Source organism: Lethenteron reissneri, chromosome 52 (genome assembly GCF_015708825.2).
Source record: "Lethenteron reissneri isolate LAM-NWPU_2019-01 chromosome 52, ASM1570882v1, whole genome shotgun sequence".
Lineage (NCBI taxonomy): Eukaryota > Metazoa > Chordata > Hyperoartia > Petromyzontiformes > Petromyzontidae > Lethenteron > Lethenteron reissneri.
The window spans coordinates 10399385-10416347 of record NC_083830.1 but is presented as its reverse complement, the minus strand read 5'-3'; the positions used below and the strand labels follow the sequence as shown (position 1 = coordinate 10416347).

The window sequence follows — 16963 nt, the reverse complement described above, 5'->3', positions numbered from 1 at the left end:
TGATATGCAATCACATGTCAAAGCATTTGAAGTAGAATTAGGCCTCCTCATCAAACAAGTTAAGGAGGAAAACTTCTGCCATCTCCCCACAACTCAAAATCTGTTAGCGGAAAAACCATTGGTTGCAATTCCCAAACAAAACATGTGTGGATTCACTGGAAAAATTGCAAAAGGAGTTCCAATTTAGATTTAAAGAGCTTCATCGCCATGAACAGGACATACAGCTTTTCCGTAACCCATTTTCTATTGACATTGAAAATGTGGATACAATTTACCAAATGGAACTGGCTGAACTGCAGAATTGTGACTCTCTGAAAGACGCATTCAAGTCAAGCAGCCTTCATAATTTCTATGCATCTCTCCCCTCTGAGACATATCCTCATCTCAGGAACCATGCACTCAAAATGGCAACCATCTTTGGCAGCACTTATGTCTGTGAACAGACTTTTTCCAGAATGAAACATTTGAAATCTCCAACCAGATCTAGACTAATGGATGCACACTTGCATCACTTGTTACGACTAGCAGTGACAAATATGGAACCGGACATTGACCATCTCATTAGCCAAAAGCAGGCCCATAGTTCCCTTCCCATTGAAATACTGGCAAGTTTGTTGATTTAACTTTACTTGTTCTTCATTTTAAATATTGTATTTGTTCCCATTTTGTTTCTTCACTTCAAAATAAGATATATGCAGTGTGCATAGGAATTTGTTCATAGTTTTTTTTTTACTATAGTCCGGCCCTCCAACGGTCTGAGGGACAGTGAACTGGCCCCCTGTTTAAAAAGTTTGAGGACCCCTGCATTAGGGTGTGTAGAATAATACATAGTATTATATTAAAATGTATAAGGTATAGGTTGGTTTACAGCAATACAGTATATAATTTAATGTTGGGTTTATCTATGGCAGTATATAGTACGGTATATGCTCGTGTGATGTAAGAGAATAAAGTTTAGATGGAAGCATATTATAGAATTTTTACGACGTAGAATTGTAATGTATTACTTGCTGTTAGTAACTCAGCTTATTGTAGAGTATAGTAAGTATACTGATGGTGCTATGCAGTTTATACTTTAGTTTTTTATGTAGTTTATACTTTAGTTTTCTACGTGGTTGTTGAGTAACTGCAGCTACATATCATTAACATTCCTTTCCTTTGTTACTGCTAATCCCTGCACCCCCCCTTGGTGCTGCTGATCCTGCATAATGCATGGGCATAATATGACTTTGAAACCCCCCCGCCCAACGCCTACGCATTTTCCATGAATATGCTAAATTCCTCTTCATATGCACATTCTTTTTGTTAAGGCGCTCTTCCACCTCCAACGCAGCTTATATATAAGCTCCTAGTTTGGTAGTGTCTCATTCTTCACCTGAAGACGGCTGCTTGCGTTGTAGCCGAAACGTCGTGAGAATTATTTTATTTTATTATGTTTTATTTTTATTATTTTATTACTTCCCTTCTACGTGACTTTACCGAAAGAACCAAGAAGATGAATACCTGCAGTCACGAAAGCTTTAAATCGAAATAAAACTAAACTGTTCGACTATTTTATTATTTTACAAAGTAAGAAGGCCTACTGAGCTATATAGCTTTTTTCAGAAGCGACCTGGCCACAAACGATAGCTCAACGAAGCGGCTTATCGTTATGTGGAAATTTATAGCGGCCAAATACTCTGAATGCATGATGTTGATTCTAAATGTAGAGCAAAAAACCGGAGGACCCGCAGAAAAATCCACGGCAACCACTGGGTGAACATGCAAACTCCAAATATAGAGCAGGCGACAGGGTCTGGATGGAACCCACGACCTTCTGCATAACAGGCGAGGCACCCATGCCTCAACCCCGAAAGCGATGGGTGTTGCCAGATCTGACATTTTTAGCCCCAGATTTAGAGCTGTCGTGCAGAGTGAATTAGACTCGAGGTGGATTTTCCCCACCTTACATTAGAAAGGTGATGCAGATCAAACCAAACAACTAATCACTTTATTCCTCAGCCTAAACACTCTACCAACCACCACACCTCTGGAACAATCTACCCGAAGCAATCCGCACACTCAACTCCATCGCTACATTCACGTCACAACTCAACACCACATTTCCTTGCACTGGCATAGAACACACATTAATATGATGGCGCTGTGAGTGGTAGATCTGTGCCACTCAAAGCACCATCAAATTGACTTCACTTCACTTGACCATCCGATTAGCACGGTTGGCTACATGCGGTGGCGAAAGAAGTTTAACATACACATGTACAATCTAGATTTGAAGTTTTCATGACTGCAGGGATCCATACTCTTTGGTTCTTTCGGTAAAGTGACGTAGGTATAAAATAAAATAAATTAAATCGCGACGTTTCGGGCACAACACAAGCGTCCGTCATCAGGTGGGACAACCACAGCAAGAAACAATTGCTGAAGTGGGCAAAAGGGCTGCTGTAACGTCGTGATTTAAGTTATTTTATACCTACGTGACTTTACCGAAAGAACCAAAAATATACACACGTACTTTGGAGTTTGTCCTTAACATTGCCTGCCATGAGAGTAGACAAAGTGCAGACGCAATCGCAAGAGAGATAGCGAGGCCACAATGAGAGGGACAGTCGCTCGAATCGCGAGCAACAACTCACCTTCACGACCTGCTCCAGCTGCTCCCAGTGCTCTCTGTCGACATGGCACATCAGCACCGAGTCTCTGAGGATGCCCAAGTGAGTGGCCATCAGCTGCGCCGTCTTTTTTTCCAGCATCTGCTGGCATTGGGCCATCTCGGTCTTCACCTGCATAGGGGGGTGGCGGGCAGAGCGGTCACACCCTCCGCATGCACCTAGCATGGCACACACACACCGAGACCGGCGAGACCGCTCATCCCCCTCCCCCGAATGGAAGATGAAAAAGAAAGCCCACGCAACCCACGGAAACAAAAAACGAAACGGCTCTCATCCCGCCGACGCAAACTTTGGGGGCAAGTGCTGGGCCGCGGGATGCCACGAAGGAGAGCGGGGACTCGCAGGCCACTCCTAAATACATAAATAATCTTTTGCACTTCATCTCATCTCTTTCTCGCATCACATTCTCTCTCATCACTTTATCGTACCACTTTATCCTATTACTTTATCTCGTCACTTTATCTCTCGTCGCTTTTTATCTCTCTCTCTCCCTCGATGCCGTTGTGTAGAGTTCCAGATGCGATTCGCGGATAACCGAAATCACGGACAGCAGGTTCGTGAATAATGCCGGAATACCGATGTTATCTCTTGCTCGGGTTCGAGTCTTCCAAATTTGTGTTGGGAAGTCTTCCTCCAATTTGGCCAACACCACTTTACACCACCGTTCAGTTCACGTCGGATCACTATTGACCCGCCCATATCATGAGAAAAAGAGCTTCCGAGCTCATTGGATTCCTCCCGTCTAAATAAAGATTCCAATTCTGATCGTCACGAGGAGCTACTATCAAACTATAAAACAATGTTTTCACCAGGTAAGGCCCACTGAGCTATACAGCTCTTCTTCAGAAGCGACCTGGCCACAAATGAAAGTTCAACCAAGAGGCTTATAATGTGGAAATTTATTGCAGCCAAATACTTGCACGCCGATTCTAAATGTGGAGGGAAAAACCGGAGGACTCGGGGAAAAATCCACGTGACCACGGGGATAAAGACACCGCAAACTCCAAATATACAGCAGGCATCAGGGTCGGGATTGAACCCACGACCTCCTGTATACCAGACGAAGTAGTTAAGATCTCATACTGTTAGGTTTTTTCGGTAAAGTAAAAAAAAAACCTAACAGTATGAATCCTTGCAGTCACGAAAGCTTCAAATCTAGAAGTTAAGATCTCGCCACCACGGTGCCCTAAGTTACAGTGGCCATCACAATATCCCTTAGAAAAGGTGAGGGATGAACCAGTGGGCCACAGAGTCCGAATCCCCAATCCCCACGGTGGCGCCGGCTCAACCCCCCACACCGACACGGCCATCGCGAACTCCCGTCGGCTTCGGGGCTCGCCAGGGGAAGCTGAGACCTCGTAGAAGAGTCTGCGGAGGTACGCCGGCTTGTCGTCGCGATGCTTCATGCGCAGCTTCCTCAGCGTGCAGCTCTCCAGGGAATCTCGTGAGCAGCGGCCGCCCACTCGCACCACGCCGTCCGTGGACAACATCTTTGTGATTCCTGGGACGGGGCACAAAAACAAGTGACCAATATTACTCATTATTCATAATAAAGGTTTTTTTGGAGTTAGATCTCATAAATATGAATGTGTCGTTAAACCCGCCACCACCCGACACAGACAATGAGTAAGGAATTGTCATGTTAACCAAACGTGGTAATCGGTTACTACTCTAGCACACTGTTGGTCATGAGCGTGAATCGAACTCAGGTTCGGGTCGCAGGTGTCGTGGTGCAGTGCGCTAACCGCTGCGCCAAACACACACATGCACACGCACGATCAAACAACCCCCATTGAGGTCGCTCAGAGCGGGGAATAGACAAAAATGACAAATCGCCATGGGCCTCATTCTCAAGCCGGTCGCACAATGGCAATTTTTGTTCCATTTACGGGGGCCTTCCCACCAACCATTCGACCCCGGACCCCAGGAACCTCTGGGAGGGGGGGCCTCTGACGAGGCGTGGAGAGGCCTTCATCCAGCGGTAAAAGTTGTAACAGGCGGTCCATGCTCCATTCGTCCTGTTACGATCGCGCGCGAGAGAGATGTCACCTTCGAGGAACTGGTCCAGGGCGTGGTTGGTGTAGCAGACGACCAAGATGGGACCCGGGTCAACTTGGTTCCACGCAGCCTTGTTGTTCAGCAGCAGCTCGGCAATCTTGAGGCCCACGTAGGTCTTTCCTGCAACCATCGCAGCAACGGAGAGGTGGATGAATAAATTAGGTCAACAAAATGAACATTTATTTAACTCAGAGCTCCCTAATGCAGCCCTGCAACTGCAGAAGGGCCTCCCCCCGAGGGAGCTGTACAGCGCCTCTCTACATGCTATTTTGGCCTACTCTTCCACGCTAAGCAAAGGTCTTGGAAGTGGTCGGAGTTACCCACACTCTACTCCCCGGCAGGTCTCGTGTAGTGGACCATGACATTGATAGTGAGGATTCTGAAATGATAGTTTTAATTATGACGATGACAACAAAGATGATATCTATGGGACCTTCTTTGGCAGTATCAAAATGATCAAACAATAACAATAGGTTTAATCCTTCATGTTCAAACACCAAATACAGTACGACTCTCAATTATTCGTGCTAATGACGGGGAGGACGGCAGCGGTTAAATAAAAATAGAGGATAATCCAAAAATAAATAAATTTTCCGCAGATCTCTATGCCAAAAAACACTAATATAGGGTATAAATTAAATCTCACGAAATAAATGAACATATAAATCACTCAAAATGATGTACAACTGATGATTGATTGTTACTCTTTCGATTTAGAACGAATCCCAACGATCAGTGATAACAACACTTTACTGCCCCCGCCCAGCAGAAAAGTGGACGACAGCAGAGCCACGCCCACTGTTGTAAAGATATGCAACTACTGTACAGTAGGGGCATATTTGTTCGGTTTATACACGTGACTTGTAATAAACATGTCAAAGAATAACAATGTATAACTGATTTGAAATGATTAATTTGGGCTTTCAGGAAAATACATGAGTTATTAATTTATGTCAAAATCTACTGCACGTAACTTTTCGCAAGGTATCAAGTCTGCATTGGTTCATGATGAGTCAAGATTATGTTGTGCGGTTGGGTGACTTTAGGGTGTCGCTAGCAGGTTGATTGTTTAGTGATCATTTCGGTGTTGTGTTTATTTGTGCTCTGATACATATCAAAGTGTCTCTTGTAAGAGTCGGTGGTTCTTCATTTTCAGTTGACTGGGCTGAGGAGTGGCTATGTGCCACGAGCTGGATGGCTTTATGAGTGGTTTGGAGGTCCTGTCGGAACCTGGCGGACCCCGACCCAAACCTCACAATGATCACAATGATGACAACGACGCCGATGAGCACACACGCATTTACCAGTGCCGGGCGGTCCCTGGATGATGGAGAGCTCCTGGGTCACGGCGACCACCAGGGCCTCCATCTGAGACTCATCGAGCCCCATTTCCTCCTTGGTGGGCCACCACTTGGGCCGCAGAGCGGGGGCCACGACCTGCACCTGGGCCGTCGCGTGGTGATCCAGCAGCAGGCACGAGAAGTCGTAGCTGGGGCTCCGCGCCAGCAGCGGATCCCTAAGATACCAGGGCGCCTCCACCACCTTCTCGCAGTCCACCAGGTAGCGGCTGAAGGGCAGCTCGTTCTCGTCCACCTCCTTGAGGCCCTCCAGGACGTAGCGGAACGCCTCGAAGTACGACGTGCTCTCGGCCATGAGGAAGCACTCGCGCGGCCCGATGGCCCGCAGCAACCCCCTGCTCTCGGGCGCGAACGCCACGCAGACGAAGCCCCTGCGCAGGTCCTCAGCGGAGCGCTCGGCCACCGTGCCAAAGAGCATGGTGGCAAAGCCGTCGCTTGACAGGCACACAAGCGAGCCGAACAGCAGCCGCTTGGAGTTCTCCCAGCGCACGTTGCGCAGTGCCGCCGCGTCAAAGCGCACGCTGTGTACCAGGCCCTGCGGCGTGCAGATGGGCGCCACCACGCTCGCACCCGGGTACACGCGCACGTCGTTGAAGCGGCCGTGGAAGGCACGCGCACCGCCCACGGCCGTCGCGCCCAGCACCTCAGCAATGCCCTCACGCAGCGGCCTCATGAAGTCCTCACGCAACAGCCGGAACTGCACATCCAGGTAGGTGGCCGCGTCCGGGTAGCGCCCGCACACGATGTTGGGCCGCACGAAGGGCTTGCGGTCAGGGCGGATGTCGGCGTACGACGGGTAGAGTGGCAGCTCCCGGAAGTTCTCGGGCGGTTGCGAGTCCAGGCCATGCGCGATGGCCAAGCCCTCGCGTCGCCGCTCCTGCCGCGCCTGCACCTGCCGCTGCAGGTCCCGCAGCCGCCCCTCGGAATCCTCGAGGGAGCGATCGCCGCCGTGGCACAGCGCCGTCACGGTGGCGTTGAGCAGCGTGAGCAGCAACGACGCCTCAGCGATGGAGCTATTGGGGAAGACGGCGAGCAGCGCGCTGGCTATGTCCAGCATGGAGGAGACCAGCACCGGGTAGAGGGCGGTGCGCGCCCGTGAGCTCTCCTCCGGCATGGAGGTGATGAAAATGGGCAGCACGAGCTTCAAGAACTTGGAGTCCTTCACGAGTCCCACGAGGCAATGGTGGCTCTCTCGGTTGGTTTTGGACGTGCTGGCCCTGCCGACGACCCTGATAAGCAGTTCCAGAAAATCCTTCCGGATGTCCTCCAACTTGAGCAGCGGCCTCAGACCCGAGCGTGGCGTGCTCAGGCGCAGTGCAATCTCCCACGGCTCCACCTCCAGAAATGCCTCTAGGGCCTTGAAGCTCAGGGGACGCTCCTCCAGCTCGGCCTGTGGCTCTCGCGGCACGGACGAGCTGTTCCGCCGACCCCTACCGTCGCTCTCTCCGTGCTGGACGCGCGACCCTCCGCGCCTAGGCTGGCTGCCGGCCCGCCCCCTAACAAGATCTAGCTCAGCTCGGCCCTCCGGACGTTGCGGCCGGCCCTCCCGGACCTCGGCGGCTTCGCGCCACCCTCTGCCCCTGCCCCGGCCACCGCCGCCTCTCGGTTCGCAGGAGCCTCTCCAGTAGGGGGCCCTTCCGTTCTGACCGCGCCAGCGCGCCAAGCCGGCGTCGTCCCCGGGTGCCCCACCATCCCGCCTCCATGGCCCGCACCGGGCCTCGGGGTCCGGATGCTGTGCCATGAGCGGTCTCACGCCGCCCCTACCTTCCCGCAGACCGCCATGCCAGTCCCCGCTCACGGGCCGCGTGACCAGGGGAAGGTCAACCATGCTGGGTATCCCCACGCGGCCGCTGAGCCTGCGGCGGTCTGCCGTTCTGGCCGCTACAAAGGGCAACACAAAGGGGGTAGATGGGGGACATTGACCGTCGCACAGGCCACGTTTTACTCAAGTCAATTTATTAAACCGTAAGTCGACCCGGGCATAAATGATGGCGCATTCGTTACCAGAATACATTTACCGAGTTTGGCGCAGTCCAGCTGACATGCCCTCAAGTAGCGGGGATTCCGTAGCAGATTCATAAGAACTTGCTCAGAGGGTTTTCTTATTAATATTATCACGAGGAACCTCACGCCAGTCGGGTCGGCCGGATACCGTCAAAGGAAATGTGGCATGCGGCGGGCTTGTCGGTATGACAGGGAACTCACCGGCAGTTCGGTCGATGCCAGACTCCTCCGCCATCATGACAGGCAGAATGGGCGCGACCCTTCTGTGCCTTGCGCGATTCTGCATGACGAGAGGAGGAGAACCACTCAGCACCTTAACAGCTTCAAGCCATCAGTAGATCTGGTAATCACGCTGTTCTCATAGCGTGGGCACTATCGTGAAAGTGCAGTGTTTCACAAACACATACAGTCAGCAGCGGTTTCGCGGTGGCAGTGGGTGGGGGGGGGGGGGGCGATGTTGCTACGTGTCGTCTCACGGACGGCATGCGTGTGGTACATTACGTTTCATGCGCACAACCGCAGAATCAACCAGCAACATCCTGCCGGATTCAAACCGTGAAAGCCTGCGACAAGCAACGACACACGCGAACGCTGGGATACGTCACCGCTCCTTGGGTTGAAGAGCGCACCCGTCAACCAATCAGTCAACTCCTCCTTTGGAGGTAGGTGTGCTTTGCACGTCGCACGCAAAATATTGATAATTCGCAACTTATTTCCTTTCCACGTTTACATTACGGGGACGCCGCCACAATGGCCAGGAGGCCCGCCTCCATCCACCCATTGGTATAAAGTCAACCCCTGAATAAGCTCCCAGCGCGTGGTGCAAAACGTTGGGCATCAAAGCGCCTCCGAGTTTGTGTAACAAACAAGTGTTACCGTGTGATATGACCGTGCTGAACATCAAGCGGTGCAAGTTAGATGCAAGCACTTCCTTCATTGTTTCGTGGAACAGATAGTCGGCATGTATTCACAAAAGATCTGGCGTACCTTGACACAGTCGTAGATGTTAGCAAGTAAACCAGGCCCAAACCACTAAGGGTAACCACGTGCATGATTTTGTTGGAAGTCAGAAGCCAGAGAGCCATGCAGATCTCTGTCAAGGGAGACTTGGGCCAGCAAACAACAACAGTTGTGGTGACAACCGCAGGTCCTCACTCGTGCGATTTAGACTCATCCTGGTCTCTCCATTTCTCTCCTGGTCAACCAAATTAAACTCGACTACTGCTGAATGAAGGCTTTCTCAACGGCGTGTGAATGCTGGTGGGTTGTTTGACCGTACTTCACCAATCTGGTGAGTGCGATTTGATGAAGGAAGGAGCCCCTGAATCATTTCACGTATCACTCGCCACTGATGTTGGCAGTAAATCAAACTTAAGGAACCGGATTCGTAGTGCTGCCACTCCCCACCCCAATGAAACGCAGCACGTATGTTTTGGGAATGAATAAAAGCAACGGTGTCTCCACTCAAATCAGTGTGTCCCTCCTCCCGTCTACCTCTTTTCCAACACCCCGTCTCCCCCCATCTCCCTCCCCCCATATCCCTCCCCCCCATCTCCTTTCCCCCATATCCTTCCCCCACGTCTCCCTCCCCCATTTCCTTCCTCCCATCTCCTTCTCCGCGTCTCCTTCCCGTCGTCTCCTTCCCCCGTCTCCATTCCCCTGCACCGCCAATTAGCATGGTTGGGCTATGTACGGCGCTAAAGAAGTTCAACATATCTATATATATATAGAATCGCGAATCTGTCTATCTGTCTGTGTGTGTGTGTGTGTCGCCGGACCATACGCAGTTTCATTGGACGGCGGTTGCCCCTGGCAACGGGTAGCGACGCCTTCGCCGCTTTCATTGGACGGCGGTTGCCCCTGGCAACGGGTAGCGACGCCTTCGCCGCGGGCTGCAATTTCATTGGACGGCGGTTGCCCCTGGCAACGGATAGCCACGCCTTCGCCGCTTTCATTGGACGGCGGTTGCCCCTGGCAACGGGTAGCGACGCCTTCGGCGCGGGGTGGACGCCATTTTTAATTCCCCTTAAAAATAGGCGCACGCATTAACACGCGACTCTGACGTAAATTCATCAAAGTTTCACGTCCTCTTCACCCCCCCCCCACCACAATGTGTGCAATTACTATTATAGGGTCGGTAGATTATAAAATTATAGCGATTACACAGTATTATTGTAGCGCGGGGGGGGGAATGGCACCCGTACCCAGCGTTAGCCAGGTGGCAAAATCAGGCGAGGCCGGAGGCTCTGCACGGTGCTAGGCCTCGACACCCACCACGCGACTCGGAGGTAAATTCATCAAAGTTACACGTCCTCTTCACTCCCCCGCCACCACAATGTGTGACATTACTATTATAGGCTCGGTAAATCATAAAATTATAGCGATTGCACAGTATTATTGTATCGCGGGGGATCGGCGCGCATCACTAAAACCCTACAACGGATCGGCGCGCCTCACTAAAACCCTACAACGGATCGGCGCGCCTCACTAAAACCCTACTACAGATCGGCACGCCTCACACAAACCCTACAACGGATCGGCGCGCCTCACTAAAACCCTACAGCGGATCGGCGTGCCTCACACAAATCCTACAACGGAAGCGTAACGCATTGTAGTGTCGTGGTTAGCGCGCCACGCTACGAACCCGGCAACCCGAGTTCGATTCCCACTCACGCCCACCACCGCTGACGATTATTTGAACCGGACCTGGGCCTCCCCTAGGTCTACTCAGCCTCAAACGAGTAACTGGTGTCGTGTGTGAACATCGTCACTGGGGAGACAAAGGCGGCCGGGCCTGGTGAATCCAAGTTCCCGGGCGAAGCCGGGTAGTAAAGCTAGTATATTATACTAACGGGAAGTACCCGGCATTGTCCGGGCGAAAAAGACAGAAACACACATCGACTTACACACAGACATCGACCCACACACATAGAAACACATCGACTTACACAACAACAACACCCGCCATTCGCCACTAAGTGGCGGTGACGTCACCACGACGTTTGTGCCAGGCCATGTGCACCTTGAGGCCACGTGAAGTGTCGAACGCCCGCTGGCAGGAGGTCACGGGGCAGACCCAGGTGCCACGGGTCGACGGACTGAGATGACCGAGATGACTGGCTGATGCACCACCTGTGCCCCCTACTGTGCCAACCTTCTGTGCTTTAGCCACCCGGTACTCCGCTCGTTGTTGTGAGCGTCGCTCCTCCGCCCTCCGTTGTTGTTGGAGGGCGACTGCCTCCAACTCCCCAGTAGCGTCCTTCACGAGCCTCCTCCACAGAGGCCGATCTTGACACCGCTGGTACCAGTCATCGGCAAGTCCACTCAGCTCCACGTCCTCCTGTACCACATCACTCCATCTCTTCTCTAGCCCGTGCCGCGCCCGTTTTGCCCCCTCGATCCGGCCGAACTAAAGCTGTTTAGGCATGCGGTGGCTGGGCATGCGGGCTACATGGCCCAGCCAACGCAGCCTTGCCTGCCGGAGGAGCTCACCGATGGGACTTTGCCCAGATCTTTCAAGGATTTGTGAGCTCCTCACACAATCCAGCCTGGTTAAACCCAGGATGGATCGTAGGCAAGCCAGCCTAAATGTTTCTAACCGGCGAAGATGCTCCATTAGGGGGGTCCACGTTTCGTAAGCGTAGAGAAGGGAGGGAATGACTGTGGCCGAGAAGACCTGAAGCTTCGTGCGGAGCGACAGACCAGGTAGCTTCCACACAGCTTTACACAACCGATGAAAAGATATTGCCGCTCGACTGATTCCGAGTGAGACCTCTGCTGTTAAACTGGAGCCGGTCATAAGCACACTGCCCAGGTATGGGAAACTATCCACTCTCTCTACTACTGCCCCATCACCGATTGGGAGTTGTGGGGGTGGAGTGTCCGATGGTACAAAATACCCAGGCAGGTGCTTAGTTTTGGTGGGGCTGATGGTAAGGCCCCACCTCTTAGTGGCACGCTCTAGTCTCAGCAGCAGCGTCTCCAACTCCTCTTCTGATGAGCAGCAATTACCAAATCATCGGCATACATAACGTGGTTGACATCCCTTGATCGCACCCGGGCATCGATCAGCCTCCCATTATATCTATACCAAATGGAAATTCCCCCAGTACAGCTATTGAAGGCTTCACGAACTACGTGGTCAAAATAGATGTTAAATAATGTGGGAGCCAGAGAACATCCCTGTCGCACCCCAAGGTGTACAGGGAAAGGCTCTGACTCCCGGCCACGTAGTTTTACCCGGGCCCGCTCACCATTATGAAGGTCCTTAATGATCGTGAGCAGAGGGTCAGGGACTCCGAAAGCACGAAGAACAACCCAGAGCCCAGGCCTACTGATGGCATCATAGGCCTTGACCAGGTCAATAAAGCAGAGATGTAGGTCTTGTTGGAATTCCCTACACCTCTGCTATAGCAGACGGACAGAAAATATGGCATCTGTGCAGGACCGCCCTTTCCTGAAACCGCATTGGGGCTCTGCAAGCCTCTCCTCAGCGTTCCTAACAAGGCGATGTTAAATAATCCTTGCCAGGACCTTTCCCGGCACACTGAGGAGTGAGATGCCCCTGTAGTTGTTACAGTCTGTGCGGTCCCCCTTCGTAAAGAGGGGGACCACCAGGGCATCCTTCCAATCCTGTGGAACCTGTCCAGTGGTCCAGACTGTTGTTATGATGTCATATAGGGCAGTCTGTGCACAAACGCCACCCTCCCTGAGCATTTCGCTTGGGAGATCATCTCTGCCCGGTGCATTTCCTGGTCTCAGACTCCGGATCGCCTTCAGTACTTCCTCAACAGATGGCACCTCAGCCAGCCACTCACAGGGGGTGACCTCTTCCAATATTTGAGGCACCACAGCCTCAGCAGGGTTATCCCCACTTTGTGCCATGATGTTTTCGTGGCTGAGGGATTTCCCCTCCCCCAGGACCTCACAGAAATGCTCAGCAAATCTGCAAACCTGACTTACACACACACACACATGGACTCACACACACAGAAATCGACTTTAGACACACACACACATGGACTTATACATGTAGTGACTTGTAGCGTCACTACCGTGTGGACCTACACACACATGCGTGACATCACTACACAGGGGAGCATCACTACCACGCGGGTCCACACACACACACACACGACGTCATCACGTCTGGATGCGGGATTGACGTCACGGCTGGTTCGGGGGGTATGGAGGCCATGGGTTAGTACCGCGGGCATTGTGTGAGGCTGTGGCACTCTGGATGAACCTGGCTGGACACGTGACCGGATCAAGGTGGGGCCCGGGGACCCCGCGGGCACCTTGGGGGCCACGTGGACAGGAGAAGAGCCTTCTCGAGAGTTCTCGAAGGTGGGCGTGGCCGCCGTGTGGCCCGGACACGCTGAGGCGCATATAAGTGGCCTCCGCACCGGGTTCGGGGCTGCTCGAGTCCGGGATGAAGATGCCTCATGAAGACGCCTCGTGAGGAAGAAGAGTCAAGCCTCAAGTCAGCGTGGTCAACCAGTAGCCTCCTGGCTTGGCCACGCTAGTCGTATCAGAGAGTCAGTGTTAGCGACTGATGGTGTGTGTTAGTGAGGATAGGTCGGTGGTCACCACCCTATGTTAAGAGTTACCTATTGTGTTAATAATAAATAGTGTTGCCTCCAAAGTTCACTGTGTGCGCCTCTATAGAACCATAACACACACACATCGACTCACACACACACGTAGACTTACACACACATATCGACTCACACACGCACATCGACTCACACGCACACATGGACTTAGACACACACATTATAGATGTAAAATTAAGTAACTTAATTTGAAATGATTAGTTGTCTACACACACACACCACGCACACACATTGACTAACACACACATACATCGACTTACGTACACACACATCGACCTACACACACACATAGACTTACACACACACATCCACTTACACACACACAGATCGAATTACACACACACAGCGACTTACACACACACATCCACTTACACACACACACAGATCGAATTACACACACACAGCGACTTACACACACACATGGACTTACACACACATACATAGACTTACGCACAGACATATCGACTAACACACAATCGACTCACACACACACATGGACTCACACACACATATATCGACTTACACACGCACATGGACTTACGCACACACACACAGATGCACACAGACACACTGACTTATCGACTCACACAAATGGACTTACGCACAGACATATCGAGTAACACACAATCGACTCACACACACACGGACTCACACACACACATATATATTGACGCACACACACAGAAAGAAGGGTCATTGCTCGAAACGTCAGTCTGTTTTTTTATAACCGTAGGTAATTTTCTGTTCACTCTACAGTACATGTCCACTAACGATATAATGATCAGAATCGGAATGTTTATTTAGACTGCAGGAGGAATCCGATGAGCTATGAAGCTATTGATCACGATGTCCAGTCGGGGCGGGTCAGCGAGTTACAACAACGAACAGTACAGCCGATCAGGGGTGCAACGTAGAGAACAAGCTAAGCAAGTCACCACATTAAAATAGATAGAAATACTGAAAAGTCTGCAAGCGCCAATTTTTCAACACAATGCAATGATGAGAATCACACCACGCTGACGATATTATCAATGACTCGTATTATAATGATAAGCGACGATGATTACAACAATCGGGGGCTTTAATTTTTAGCCGTAGCTGTCTGGCCGGGGCTGAGGTCCAAAACATCTATTCCGCACCACCGCAAAGAGTGCGCATGGGGCATCAACGTCCCCGTGGTGCCTGCCACAGCAGACCCTGCCCTGGGGTCTCCCACGAGACTGATAAAACACTCGGCGAGAAACGAAGCCACCCGCTCACCCCGATGGCGACGAAGATGCCACTCCCTGGCGGTGGAGGACGGTTTACTTGCTTGGTAGATGGGTGCTGGGCTGAGATGGCTGATTTGGGGTCGCTCGAGTGGGGCACGCATCCTTTATAAGCTCTGTCCAAAACCCTCCCCTGGCCCCCAACCATCCACCCCCTGCCCCTCCCCCCTCCCTCTGTCCTCCCTCCCCCTGCCCTTCCCCCTCCCCCTGCCCTCCTACCTCCCCCTGCCTCCCCCTGCCCTCTCCCTCCCCCTGCCCTCCCCCCTCCCCCTGCCCTCCTCCCCCTGCCCTCCTCCCCCTGCCCTACCCCCTTTCCCCTGCTCTCACTCCCCCTGCCCTCCTCCCCCTGCCCTCCCCCCCTCCCCCTCCCCCTGCCCTCTCCCTCCCCCTTCCCTCCCCCCTCCCCCTGCCCTCCTCCCCCTGCCCTCCCCCCTGCCCTCCCCCCTCCCCCTGCCCTCCCCCTGCCCTCCCCCCTCCCCCTGCCCTCCTCCCTCCCCCTCTCCCTCCCCCTGCCCGCCTCCCCCCTGCCCTCCCCCCTACCCCTGCCCTCCCCTCTCCCGCTGCCCCTCCCCCTGCCCTCCTCCCCTTGCCCTCCCCCCTCCCCCTGCCCTCCCCCCTCCCCCTGCCCTCCCCCTCTCCCTCCCCCTGCCCGCCTCCCCCCTCCCCCTGCCCTACCCCCTTTCCCTGCCCTCCTCCCTCCCACTGCCCTCCTCCCTCCCCCTCTCCCTCCCCCTGCCCTCCTCCCCCCTCCCCCTGCCCTCCCCCCTGCCCTCCCCCCTCCCCCTGCCCTCCTCCCTCCCCCTCTCCCTCCCCCTGCCCGCCTCCCCCCTCCCCCTGCCCTCCTCCCTCCCCCTCTCCCTCCCCCTGCCCGCCTCCCCCTGCCCTCCCCCTGCCCTCCCCCCTCCCCTTGCCCTCCCCCTGCCCTCCTCCCTCCCCCTGCCCTCCCCCCTCCCCCTGCCCTCCTCCCTCCCCCTGCCCTCCTCCCTCCCCCTCTCCCTCCCCCTGCCCTCCTCCCCCCTCCCCCTGCCCTCCTCCCTCCCCCTCTCCCTCCCTCTGCCCTCCTCCCTCCCCCTGCCCTCCCCCTCCCCTGCCCTCCTCCTTCTCCCTCCCCCTGCCCTCCTCCCTCCCCCTCTCCCTCCCCCTGCCCGCCTCCCCCTGCCCTCCCCCCTCCTCCTGCCCTCTCAAGCCGTGGCTCTCGGCCAAGTCGTCGTGGTCACTTCTGGGAGTCGCTGCGATTCCTCATCAACTGAGGAGTCTACGGCACATCGGTCACGTGTCCGTCGGGTTTCTCTTTGCCTGGGGGGGAGGGGGGTGATTGTTGAGGGGTCTCGTGAACCGCACGGAGGAGCAGCGGCAGCTTTGCTGTGGTGGCGTGTGTGTTTGGCCAGTTGTGTCTGCCCTTGCAAAAGGTATATAGCGAATCTCGGATTGTCTCGCCCAGGTGCGAATTCAAAGTGACGAATGGCGAATTCGTCATCGAGGAGTGGTGCTCATGTCACATGTATAACCAGTGATTGCAATTCCACATTCCTGTGCCGGGGGTGAGTATAGTCATAAGACAACCGCTGATGGCTTTCCCCACAAAGTGGTAGGAATGTTATTGACCCCAAAACGATTGTGGGCTGAGTCAACCCCCCGCCACCCCAACCTGGATTTGAACTCGCACCCTTCCGATTGCGTCTGATGCGGGACTTGAACCCGGGATATTTAGGGTGGGAGGCGGTGGTCGCATTGGCATCCACGGATGAAATGCGCCTTACAAATGTAAATTATTGTTGTTGTCCACTACGCCACAGAGGACCAAGCACACGTGGATACTGCATGCCGATTGTCACGGTCATCATCATTAACATCACAGTCATCATTTACATCCATGGTTATCATCATTGTCAACGTCATGTCATGGGCATCATCACTCTCATCGTCAGCATGTAACCATGCTCAGAATCATCAGTAATCATGGTTATCATCGTCAGTAATTATGGTCA

At 53.3% G+C, this 16963-nt stretch overlaps 1 protein-coding gene across 1 annotated transcript in view; it reads right to left on the bottom strand.

Moving 5' to 3' along the window:
- The window catches only part of LOC133355973 (NFX1-type zinc finger-containing protein 1-like), a 43779-nt gene extending 28656 nt beyond the window's left edge, over positions 1-15123 (bottom strand). The window contains exons 1-6 of the mRNA XM_061573442.1: positions 14968-15123; positions 8294-8372; positions 6035-7969; positions 4722-4850; positions 4028-4173; positions 2637-2783 (exon numbers count right to left, since the gene is read on the bottom strand). Of these exons, the coding sequence (XP_061429426.1) occupies positions 2637-2783; positions 4028-4173; positions 4722-4850; positions 6035-7969; positions 8294-8372; positions 14968-15123 (2592 nt within the window). The remainder of the gene's footprint in view (positions 1-2636; positions 2784-4027; positions 4174-4721; positions 4851-6034; positions 7970-8293; positions 8373-14967) is intronic.
- Positions 15124-16963: the final 1840 nt, after the last annotated feature.